The sequence below is a fragment of the Peromyscus californicus genome, unplaced genomic scaffold, assembly GCF_007827085.1.
Source record: "Peromyscus californicus insignis strain IS unplaced genomic scaffold, ASM782708v3 Scaffold_16__1_contigs__length_79575227, whole genome shotgun sequence".
Lineage (NCBI taxonomy): Eukaryota > Metazoa > Chordata > Mammalia > Rodentia > Cricetidae > Peromyscus > Peromyscus californicus.
The window spans coordinates 11029178-11042256 of NW_026294458.1; the positions used below are offsets into that span (position 1 = coordinate 11029178).

The 13079-nt window shown below is 42.3% G+C and overlaps 1 protein-coding gene across 17 annotated transcripts in view; it reads left to right on the plus strand.

Moving 5' to 3' along the window:
- Lrch3 (leucine rich repeats and calponin homology domain containing 3) overlaps positions 1–13079 on the plus strand; it is a 113431-nt gene that overhangs the window by 79382 nt on the left and 20970 nt on the right. For 6 of the 17 annotated variants that reach the window (XM_052740346.1, XM_052740355.1, XM_052740343.1 and 3 more), the window contains exons 13-15: positions 1307–1357; positions 3117–3170; positions 6734–6805. In XM_052740346.1, coding sequence (XP_052596306.1) covers positions 1307–1357; positions 3117–3170; positions 6734–6805 — 177 coding nt within the window. The remainder of the gene's footprint in view (positions 1–1306; positions 1358–3116; positions 3171–6733; positions 6806–13079) is intronic. The other 11 variants (XM_052740351.1, XM_052740349.1, XM_052740358.1 and 8 more) reach the window with 7 other exon arrangements.

Genomic DNA, 13079 nt, shown 5'->3' on the forward strand with positions numbered 1-13079 from the left:
TGACGTGATAAGATGGTGACAGCGGTAACAGTGGACTTACAGAGTTTCCTGAATGCTCTCTGCACACCAGACATGGTGTGGAGCAGTGTCTCTGGCTCTGCCCCTGTCTCCCCCCACTCCCCCGTTTGCTTTGTATTTGATTTTTCGAGACAGGGTTTCTCTGTGTAGCCCAGGCTGTCCTGGATCTCGCTCTGTAGACCAGACAGGCCTCGAACTCAAGAAATCTGCCTGCCTCTGCCTCCTGAGTGCTGGAACTAAAGATATGCACCACCACGCCTGGCCTCTGTCTCTCTCTTTCTCTGTCTTCATTTAATCTTCCCAATAATCTCATAATAAGGAATTATCATTGTCCTCTTTTTATGGATCAGAAAATTGAGCTGCATGAAGCAAAGCGGTTGGCCTGAGGTGCCCAGCTAGTACTCGAGTGGGGATTCTAGTGAAGCCAGCTAGCTCTAAAGACGCCCCTCTGTCTAGACTGCTGTATGGCCCCTCAGTAATCCATAATGACCACTGTACCTCAGGTGCTATTGGGAGCTCAGCTAGCTTGCCTTTTGTAGAAGTTTAACAGCTAATAGGAGGTAAATAGTCATACTATCAGATTGAGCAAACTAATTTCCCAAGAGTTTCATCTAGTAAGCAGAAGAAAGAAATTTTAAGTTCTTAGGCAGGAGAAAAACATGAGAAGAAAGATCTTTCTGAAAAATCCATCTTCTCATATCAGAACAGTCTGGAAAGAAACAAAAGGGGGAAATGGAATAGAAAGTAACTGTAGTAATTAGACTGGTACGAAAAGAAGGTGTAACCTCTGCACTTGGTTGGCAGTGTTGCCAAGGAGAGTTGGAAGTGTTTGAGCTTGTGCCTGCCTGTGTCACTGTGTGCTTCTGAGCTCTTCTGTGCCCCCATGTACGACATTAAACTTTTAATATTACTGTGGCAGGTGCTGTGCCCTTTGGAAATTAAGCATATGGGAAGTTTCTAAATTGATGGGTACTGAACAATGAATAATCACTGAGATAAAATTAGGAAGAAATATGTAAAGCCAGTTGAGTGAATGAGTTCATAAGAGAGTATTCACGATACTCTGAATGTGTCTGTGTAGGTTTTTCATTTTTTCTATTTATGCTTATAAAAATATGATAGTATAGTTTATTGCTGTTCTTCATTTAAACTAAAACATTTAAGACAGGAGCATAATCTCCTTAACTAGTAAATATAAGAGATAAATGGATGGGGACCATTTAATTAAATGGACTGTGTAAGTTCCAGTGTTGAGATTCTAACTAACTTCCTCTTTCTGGGCATATAGCAGAAAGCATCACAAAGTCCACAGAAACAGCAACCCCCCGGAGATGGTGAGGTAAGTCCAGATAATTACTTTTCTTGGAATTCATTATTTTAGCAATGGAAATGAAATGTTTAGCATGTGATTATCATGTTTTCAGTGATCAAAATGTTTAAATGATCAAAAAAAGGCTTTTTTGCCTGGTGTAGTGACACATGTCCAAAATTCCATCACCTGGAAGGCAGAGGCAGGGGGCTTAAGAGTTCAAGGCTAGCCTAAGCTACATAGTAAATACTGGGCTACCCTGAGCTATATAAAGAAACCCTCATCTCAAACCAACCTGCTCCCCCAAATTGTCTTTTTTCCCCCTCCACAAAAGTCTATATATGAAGGAAAGTAAGGTACAGGATAAGGAAGGAGGTTATGAGAATACATAGGTTAGGTTAGGGCTGTATATACAGCCATCTTAGAGATTACATCCCCTCCCTCACCTGCAGCCTGAATCATCCTTCTTTGCAAGTGAATGATTTTGGTGCTCAACCAAAGAGACTGCTGCATTTCAGCTCAGTGCTTATTTCCTTGTTAGAACTCATATGTGTTAGTTCTAGATCAGCCTGTACAGTTTCATTACAAATAAAATATTTACCATTAATTGCTTAACTGTTTAAATTTTTTGTGCCTATTTTGGTCTGCTAAAGTGAAGATTACTAAATGAATGTATTTTAGGATAGTTGACTTTCATTTTTACCTCCTATATTTTTCAATTTATGATGATTGCTCTATTTGATTTTGTAAAGTGCAGTATTTGAAAACTTAATGGAAGGTGGGCAAGATGGTTCAGCAAGCAGGGCTCCTTCTGCCAAGCCTGATGACAGTCTGAGTCGAATTCCCAGAACCCACTGGCTAGAAGATGACACCTGACTCCCACGGTTGTCCTCTGACCTCCACATGTGTGCTGTGGTACATGCACATGGGAACACAAACACACACTCTAAATAAACAAGTGTCAAACCTAATTGGAGCTTTTTATAGCACGTGGTTTTTGAAGCCAGTTCTTAGTAACTGTTTTGATTTACTTCTGTATAAACACTTTGTATGTGGCGTGAGACCTTAAAGAATCACGCGTGTATTTTCAGTTGTCTTCAGAGTGATAATTGTACAAACTTTTAGCAACCGAAGTTTGAAAGTTTGATGAACTTAATATATATATATATATATATACATATATATGTATATATTATGTATATATGTGTAAAGTTTTTTTTACTTCAATATTTCTGTTTTTGTTTTTTTTCTTTTTCTTCTTTTTTTTCTTGTTTGAGATAATGTCCCATGTAGCCCAGCCAGTACTCAAACTCACTGTGTAAGGTGATGACCTTGAATTCTTGCTACCCCTGACCCCACTCCCCAAGTGTTTGGTGCCAATACACCAGCTTGCATTTGCTTACTTGCCTGAGAAAGGCCATGAAAAGATGCCTAGACCAGAAATCACAACTCTTAGGTTTACAGACGAACACAGATTCTTGATGCTGTAGCTATATCAGTCCCCACTGTTCTCTGTGAGCAGAATCATCCCCGTGCCTGAGCTTAGCAGGTGTGTAGGCAGTGAGGTCTCATTTGACGTTGCTTAAGGTCTCTAGGAGGAAGTCAGTACTCAGAGTCAACCTACTGACTGTGATGGTGCGTGAACTACAGGTGATGCATGTGGTCCTGTGTGTCAGCATCTTTGGAAACGTGCCTTCATATGTTGCTTTCCTGTGTATGTACTTGTGAAATGTGTCACTTGTGTACATCGTTTGTTTTTGACATTGCTTCGTTTTCTTCACCTTCCCAGTGTCCCTTCCCATCCCGAAGGTCTCAGCACACTGATGATAGTGCCTTGTTAGTGGTAAGAGAATGTGCACGATGGAGTTCATGTTGTTTCTAGCTGTTGTGCTTTACACTCAGCATTGATGTAAATACCATAAAACATGATGGGCACCGTCACTAAATGCTTTATAAATAACAGAACTGCTCTTTCCGTTAACTTTGTAATCTAGCCAGGCTTCTAGAGTTTGACTCATACACCTTTCCAGTGCTTCTCAAGGGAAAATATTGGCATTGAGACCCCTACTGGCTTTATATATGACGAGACTTAATGTCTTAATCAGTTTTTTAAATGCCTTTTCTGATTCTGAGGGCATCTTGTTAATCATTAATTTGGCTCATGAGTCACCCCTGAGTGTTAAATGGAGTCCCACACTCCATGACACTATCTGTGGCAACCTATTTTATCACGTATTTGTATTTGTTTTTTGTTGTTTTCATTTTTACAGAATGCCCTCCCACCCTCTTGCAAATACAAGCAGTATCACACATGCAGTATCACACATGCAGTATCACACATGCACACCGGCACTGGAAAAACCTTCTGGTTGCAGAAGTGGCGACAAAGGCTTTGTTTATAAGCTTGAAGTTGAAGTGTTTGTATTTGAAGGTTGTTGTTCCACGCTCATTTTTAACTCAGGAGAGCGTTAACTGGAGCACTGTCTACTGAGTACTGTTTTCAGTACTGCTGTCCTTCATTGGCTGTTGCTTTAGCCACCTAAAGTGAACATAACATGAAGGCTTTATTTCAAGTGTTCTCTGTCAGTCTTGAAAGAGAATTCTAACATTTGTAAAATTGCTTTTCTCATCATGTTTTATGCTATTATTTTTATAGTTTTTTATTTTATAGTAAAAATTTCATGTCTGTAGCAAGTCCTTATCTTAAGTGCTAGAAACTGCCATCGTGTGTGCTGTGCAAATCACAGGCTTTAGTGTAAAGGTCCTTACAGTGGAACTTGCATTGGTCCTCAAAGTTCTTTGTATCCTGCAGTCTTCGTTTCTGTTAAGATGGATAAAGTATGTATTCACTGGGCTATCTTAACAGTGACCATGATGACCAGCCTCTGGAGTATTAGCAGAAATTAACTGCCACCAGAAGTGAAAACTAATTTATATAGGAAATGCTGAGGGTCTCTGATGCCAATTATTTCACTCAGTTCTCACAACATCCTTAAAAATTAAGGTTAAACTCACTGCTACTGATTTAGTGAGACAGAGAATACCTTACCCAGGTGTGGCTTGATCAAGGTCGAGAGCTGGTAAGTCCAGAGCTGGGTTTGAATCTACATCAGGCTAATCCAAGGCCTGTAGTAAATACCCATGCTGGGTTGCCTTCCATGCTAAAACTGAAGGCATGATAGGAAACCAAAGATGAGATTTAATAGCACATAGAGTAAGTGATAAAAGTCCGAGTGTCCAGATATTTTTGTAAAAGGAAAAGTAGAATTTGGAAGAACAACAATAGCAAAATGCCCTTAGCATGAAATCTAAAATAGCCTTTAGCCATTGCCAGAACACAAAGCCTTGCGTTTTGGCTGTTGATGGTCAGGCCTGATTTCATGATTTAGATGGCCTTGAAAACAAATACTTTCGGGTGTTGTAATGTACTCCTGTACTTCCAGCACTTAGGAGGCTAGGCATAAGCAAGAGGTTTACCTCAAGTTCAAGTCCATCCTGGACTGCAAACATAGTTCAGGCAGGGCATGCTTGGACTATGTGGCAAGACCCTCAAAAACACCCAAATAAATAACAAGATAAAAGCAAAGTTCCCACTTCTTTGTATGATAAACAGTATCCAGCCAACATTGTACAAAAGCTGGACAGTGAGGATGTGGGTGTTCAAGGTCAAAGGTCAGCTACCCTATCTCAGAGAGAGAGAAGAAAAAAGTTAAATTTCATCTCTGACCTTCTCAGATCTGTTCTTCAGAGGGTTCATATTGCTCTTAAAGTCTACATTTTACAGTATAGCCTGAGTGAAACTTGTGTGTTCTGGATACTCAGTCTCCATCCTTATCTCTGAGCTCGCTCAAAATCTCCTTCTTTTCTTTAGTTCCTCAGATGTGAAAAGCCCTGTCCTCGGCTCTTTGTAATGCTATTCTCTCTGCATGGACTGCTTTCCTCTCTACCTACACTCCCTGATTGATTCATGCTCACTCATCAAGGATCTGCTTAAGCATCCATCTTTGAAATGGCTGTCCTGGGGCCAGAGAGATGGTTCAGCAATTAAGAGTTCTTGCAGACATCTTGGGTTTGGTTCCCAGCACCCACATGGTGGCTCACACTGTATGTGACTCTACTGCCAAGGGATCTGATGCCCTTCTGACCTCCAGCAGACATCAGGCACACAAATGGTGCATATGGTGAACACACATACATTAAGGCAAAACACTCCTAAATCATTGTATGATTGGGGAGGCACTGTGTTCATGAGGAGATATCTCAGTGGGTAAAATACTTGCCTTGCATGCATAAAGACCTGTGTTTTATACAGCACCCACTTTAAAAAGCCGGATATGATGGTGCACACTTATAATTCTAGTACTGGGCCATGTGGAGGTGGATCCCCAAGGTTTGCTGGCCAGCTAGCCTGGGCTACTTGACAGACTCAGGGAGTGAAGCACTTGTGTGCAAATCTGATCCCTGGACGCCACATAATGCTGGACACAGTAGTGCATCTGTAACCCCTGTGCCCAGCAGTAAGAGTGAATGCAGACACACTCTCTGTAACCCCTGTGCCCTGCAGTGAGAGTGAATGCACACACTCTCTGTAAACTGATTGTGCAGCAGCTGATGACCCTGTTTTTAAAAAAAGTGGAAAGTGAGGACCAAAACCCAGGTTGTCCTCTGACTCCATCATGGTACTCCTCCACACACTTCACATCTTACACATGAAGAGTTTGTAAAAAGATAAAGGAGTCAAATAAAAGTAAGATTACACTTTACCTCCTTGAAATTCTGGTCATTTGGAGTTTCACAGATACAGAGATGAAATGAGGGGTCGTCTTTACAGTGTGAAGCAGAATCCTTGTGTCCTGTTTCTTCCCCAATAGAACTTGGATTAATATTCAGAAATATTTTGATTTATGCCAGCCCTGCCTCATTAAAAATGAATTCTCTGGATGTATTTATTTCCCTTTTCACAGAACAATAGAAGTCACATTAGTTTCAAAGGTGTTATGCTAAAATCACAGATGTCTTAAGACAAAATAATTTTTATTAAGAAATGCCTCTTTTTATTACAAGATGTCTATATGGGAAACATGAGTTCTGAAACATTTGCTTGTCTTTTTTATTTTCTATGACTAACAGCTATAAAACTAGAATAATGCTTCTTGATTATAGATTAATGTGATCTGAGGTCATGAGATTATTCTGAATTATGTAGGTGGAAAAATTCTGCTGTCTAAATGATTACATGATGCAGGTTTTCCCAGCTCTTCTCTGTCAGCCCTAGTATCTTAGTAGACAGTTTAAAAGTTTGTTGATGACCTTCCCTCTGCTAATTTGACCTCTTAGCTTTGCCTGCCTGACATTTGCTAACTCACATGCTGCTTCTGTTTCTTCTCTTCTTTGTTTGAAATGTAGTCGCTGTCAGGGATGGATCAAGTAAGCTGTGTGGCTGCCCCGCCTCACTCTTCTGCCTTCACACCTCTTAAGGTATCTCTTAAGGTTGCACTAATGCACCAGGAAATTCCAGGAGGGGCCGGGGTGTGCAGGGGGGTCTTAAATTTCCATTGCTTGGAGTGACAGCAGACTCGAGGGTCTCCTGACGCACACCCAAGGTTGGGGAAGTGTTGGCACTAGTTTCGCCTGGCTTTGCAAGTTGTCCAACGCCAGAGCTAGTCAGAGCCAGCATCAATCAAGTGCGTGTGGGTTCTGTGTGAAAGGTCACTCTGACTTTTTGCTGGAGGTTATTTACTGTGGTTAATATGCACTGTCGAATTAATTCTGTCACCTAATATGCCTACAGAATAACTTGAGTCCACTCTGCACAAGTGTAGTTGCCCAAAACCCTCTACAGCATGGTTCTCAACCTGTCGGTTTCGACCCCTCTGGGGTTGAATGACCCTTTCACAGGGATTGCATAGCAGATATTTACATTATGAGTCATAAAAGTAGCAACAAGGGCTGGAGAGATGGCTCAGTGGTTAAGAGCACTGACTGCTCTTCCAGAGGTCCTGAGTTCAATTCCCAGCAACCACATGGTGGCTCACAGCCACTTGTAATGAGATCTGGTGCCCTCTTCTGGCCTGCAAGGACACATGCAGGCACAATACTGTACATAATAAATAAATGAATGAATGAATGAATGAATGAATAAATAAATAAATAAATAAATATTAAAAAGCAAAAAAAAGTAGCAACAAAAGTAATTTTGTGGTTGGGGGTCACGGCAACACGAGGAACTGTATTAAAGGGTCACAGCCTTAGGAAGGTTGAGAACCCCTGCTCTAGAGGAAAGATTAACTGTTGTGACCTCTGGGCCACCTGTGTTTGTGTATTAGCTGTTTTTCTCACGCCTGTGACAAAGATAGCTTAGGAAGAAGGCTTTCTTTTGCTCATGGAGAAGGTGTGGTGATGGAGGTCGCAGCAGTGAGTTTATCTTAGCAATAGGACAGGAAGAGAGGACTGAAAACAGGGCCTTTCTCTGGTGGTCTACCTGAGCCAGCCAGGTCCCACTTCCAAAAGTCTCACAGCCTCCCAAAACAGTGCCACCGTCTCAGCACACGAGCTTGGAATTACCAGTTCACAACGACCATAACACTTTATGAACAAAGCTGTAATGGTGCACAGGAAAACACTTGACATTGGACATTGAACGTGGATCTCTACATCGATACTCACGGGTCAGTACACCCACATCAACACATGGATGCATACAGCACCCACACTCAGTAGGCCCCAGGGGTCTTCCTCTCTGCCTCCCCAGTGCTGGAGTTACAAGTGTGTACCACTGTTCCCTGTAGGCCAAGCACTCAGACTCGGGAGTCTGTGGGGCCATACCTATTCAGACCACAATCTGTCATTTAATGTTTTCCTTCTGTACCATTGGTCCTTGGAAATGTCTGTGTTTAGCAGACTCTCTTCTTAGCTCATATCCTTTGAATCGTCTTGTTTCATATTAATCTCTTTTCCCCACACGTCTGTGTGTGTGTTGTATGCACATGGGTGCACGTGGAGACCAGAGACTGACATTTAGAATCTTCCTCTGTGGCTTTCCACCTTAGTCATTGAGGCAAAAGCTCTTGCTTGAACCCAAAGCTGGCAGACAGCTAGTCTAGCTGGTGAGCTTGCTCCAGGGTTCCTTTCTGCCTCCCTGGGCTGCAGTACACGTGGCTCCCTCGCCCACTTGGCATTTCCTTGGTCCTGGGCATGCAAGCTCCTGGCCTCACACCTGTTGCTTGTGTGGCAAGCATTTTGCTGCTGAGCCATATCTCCAGTCCACCTGTTTCTTTAGAAAAAGCTCATTTGCATGTTGAGTCTCCTTTTCTAGTTCCTGATACTCTTGTTTAAGTTCAATTTCTTACCTAAGTTTCCATTTATTCCTCAACATGCCAAACCTGGTTTCTATCTTGAGGAACATGACTTTCACCGGAAATGCAATCCAGTCTTCCAGTCTTTACTCGAGTACAGTTTATTTTGTACACATCTAAATTCTTGGGCCAGTGAGCTGGCTGAGTGGATAATGGCACTTGCTGCCAAGACTGATAGCCTGAGTTGATTCCCAGCCTGTGGTGCGAAGAAAGATCAGACCCCAACAAATCATCTTCCATCACACACAAATACACACACACACACACACACACACACACACACACACACACACACACACAGAGACAGAGAAAATGAAAAAAAAATAGTTCTTAGGCCACGAATATCAAAGTAAGGAATAATTACCAGAAAATGTTTTTCACATCTGTCCAAAGAATATTCTCAACAGTATGACTGTTTTTAAGAGTTAAAATTCAGTCATGGTTAATTCATCTCACAAAACTTCAACTACAAATAAGAGATTAATGACAATGACAAAACCTGAGAGAGGAGAAATATGGAAGCTGATAAATGTCTTAGTTTTAAAGTCTTGGCCGGCGGCAGTGGCGCACGCCTTTAGTCCCAGCACTCGGGAGGCAGAGCCAGGCAGATCTTTGTGAGTTCGAGGCCAGCCTGGGCTACCAAGTGAGTTCCAGGACAGGCACCAAAACTACACAGAGAAACCCTGTCTCGGAAAAAAATAAATAAATAAATAAAATTTAAAAAAATAAAGTCTTGGCCACTTTTCTCAAGCTCTTAGCTAAGATCCAATGTAATTTTAAAGCCATGATTAGTTCAGAAATCTCTTGTTATCATGTCATAAACTTATATTTAGATGTAATTGGGTATCGGGGCCTAGGTGGTGGTGGTGGTGGTGTTTTTTATTTGATTATACTCCCCTGTTGTATATTCAATATCCTTAACCGGTAAACATTTTTTATTTTTATTTTTGTATCTAGAATCATGACAAATACATTTCTTGAATAAAAACAAAAAATAAAACACCATTTAGTTTTCTCAAGTGCTGACTGGAAAGCTGGCTATCTGAACACTCTCCCAAACCCAGAGCACATGAGCAGTACCCTGCCTCCCCACACAGATTCCCAAAACACCATCAGCACTCCTTCAGGGCTCTCTTGTGGATCATAGAAGCACAAGGCCAGACAGACAAGGAGACTTTGTATTAGCATCCTTACAGGCAATACACTATGTGAGCTGATCCTCAGTGTTCAGTCTGCCCATGCCACAGGATAGGTCAGCAGTGTGACTCCAGTATTATACACAGTGCAGAAACAGGGCCACCCTGAATGCCAACACAAGACTGGAAATCGCTTTACATAAAGTAAGTAAAAATAACACCCTTTTCTACTTAGAAAAGTGCTGGCCTGTGGGTGGCAGAGCACAGAAAACACTATCAGTTGTGCCCCAGCCGGATTTCGGAGGTTGACCCTTTAATGCTTGTGTGGTAGGACTTCCCTGATCTCCCGTTCTAGCTTCCAAAGTGTACAGTAATGATCAGCCTCCTTAGCAGGCCCACGTGTTCAGACCAGAGATTCCCTTTGTAAGGCTGAAATCTGAGTAAAAGCATGAAGAAACCAAACACCAACTCTGTTCTGACTCTGAAAAGCGCTAGCCCCTTCTTAGAGCTCTGCTTTGGGAACATTAACATTTAACCAATAGTAGAATATTTCCCAGTTAGCAAAATCAACACCATCATTTCAATAGTTCTTCCTCTGTGCATAGTAAATGTTGCAAGATGAACTTCACATTTGATAAAGCAGATGTAAAAAGCTTTTCATGGTGCACGCCTTTAATCCTAGCACTGGGAGGCAGAGGCAGGCAGATTTCTTGAAGTCAAGGCCAGCTTGATCTCCAGAACAAGTTCCAGGACAACCAGGGTTCTTACACAGAGAAACCGTCTCCAAACAAACAAACAACAAAAAGTTTTCCAGAAAGTATGTCTCCCTTCCACACCTAACTAAATTCAGACATGAGAAAAGACTGCTGTGTATCTGTGGCACCTCCTCCTCAGGCTAGATGGTCTAGTAACTGGAGTGAGTCCTCTTCCTGCTGATGAGGTAGGCAGTGAGGAGGAGGACCAGCCATGCCAGGGCACTGCCTACAGCAGTGGGACTTCACATGCTGTTTCCACCCTGCACACGGTCTTTCACAGACCCAGACCTGTTACTTTCAGCTGTGAAAGCCTAGGCTTGAGTGCTGAAGACATCAAGGGAAAACGCTTTGCTTACACAGACGTGCTTCTCAGTGTTGCACCATAGGAGTTCTCAATAGCGACCTTCACTGCTGCCCATGAATTGTTGGCCGCGCTTAATGTGGGCTCTTTGGCATCATTCCTCACAGGAAAAACAAGCTAGAACTTGGATTCATCCCCAGCTGCAATTCCAGGACATCCTTCCCCTTCCACACTGTCAGGGTCACCATACTGACACGCAGTTCCCACTAAATGTCTCATTTGGGTTGATGTTGAATGCTCTGGTTACCAAGTGGGTAATGGCCACCTGCAGAGCCATAGCTGCCAGCAGGCAGGTTCCACTGTCTCCACCACTGTACTGGACACGGAAGGGTCTGTGTGGCATCAAGGAGCTGGACTGCACAGTGGTTAAGGAAGTGAATGTTTCTGTTTTGATTAGCTGAACTTTGTTTCCTTTTTGCAGATGAACTTTATACCCATTTAGTAAGTTACTGTTTCATTTTTACACTTTTGTCAATGAATTGAAAATGTTAGGACTTGACCAGGTATGCTGGTGCACGCCTTTAATCCCAGCACTCCATAGGCAGAGGCAGGCAGATCTCCATAAGTTTGAGGGCAGCCTGGTCTATGTAGAGTTCCAAGAAAGTCAGAATTACATTGAGATCCTGTCATATAAAACCAAAAGGAAAATGTTAGTACTCAAATATTCTAAAAAATATCTGTCATTTTCTGTGTGTGCATTTATGTATATGTGTGTATATGTGTGCATGTATGGTAACATGTGTGCATGTTATATAAGCCACCTACCACTAAGCCACATCCCAGCAATTATCTATCATGTTTTAAATATATATATATATATTTAGAATATATATATATATATATATATATGTTTTTTGAGACAGGGTTTCTCTGTGTAGCTCTGGAGTCTTTCCTGGAACTCACTCTGTAGACCAGGCTAGCCTCAAACTCACAGAGATCCACCTGCCTCTGCCTCCCGAGTGCTGGGACTAAAGGCGTGCACTGCCACCGCCTCCCTTAAATATATTTTTAACAGAAATTAAGAAATGACAATCACATTTTCTTTGAAAATTGCATTTTACTCTGTAAAGAAAAAATAGTACTTAAGAAACTAAGAGAGGCTGGAGAGATGGTTCAGCAGTTAAGAGCACTGGTTGCCCTTCTAGAGGACCTGGATTCAATTCCTAGCACCTACATGGCAGCTCACAACTGTTGTAACTCTTGTTCCAGGGAATCCAACACCCTCACACAGACATACATGCAGGCAAAACCCCAATGCACATAAATAAATCATTAAAAAAAAAGAAAAAAGAAACTGTATTAGAAATTAAGGTTTCCATAAAGATGACCCCAACTAAGACTCGTAGCAATAGTGGAGAGGGTGCCTGAACTGGCCTTCTCCTGTAATTAAATTGGTGACTACCCTAATTGTCATCAGAGAGCCTTCATCCAGTAACTGATGGAAGCAGATGCAGAGATCCACAGCCAAGCACTGGACCAAGCTCAGGAAGTCCTGTTGAAGAGAGGGAGGACAGATTATATGAGCAAGGGGTGGTCAAGGTCATGACAGAAGAACCCACAGAGAGCTGACCTGAGCTCATGGGAGCTCAATGACTCTGGGCCTGTCGCTAGGGAGCCTGCATGGGACCGACCTAGGCCCTCTGCATGTGTGTGACAGTTGTGTAGCTTGGTCTGTTTGTGGGGCCCCTAGCAGTGGGATCAGGACCTGTCCCTGGCACTTAGCTGGCCTTTGGGAGCCCATATCCCATGGTGGATTGGGATTGCAGGGGGAGGAGATTGGTCCTGCCTCAACTCGATGTGCCATGCTCCCTTGACTCTCATAGGAGGCCTTACCCTCTCTGAATGGAGACCGAGGAGGAGTGGCTGGGGTAGAGGTAGAAGGGAGGTGGGAGGAGGGGATGGGAGGAGAGGAGAGGGGGGAACTGGTTGGTGTGTAAAATAATGAAAAAAATAATGTAATAAAACAAAGTAAAGTTTCTCTTTCTGGTATATTTCTCAATAATTGTTTTTGCCTTAAAATGATCCTTTCCCACAGTGTTTGGAGAGGTCATTAGATCTTTAGAGAATGCATTATGTAAACACAACTAAGCAAAAAATTTGTCTTTTTAAGAAAATCAATTTCACCAAACTTTTATTTCTAGACTT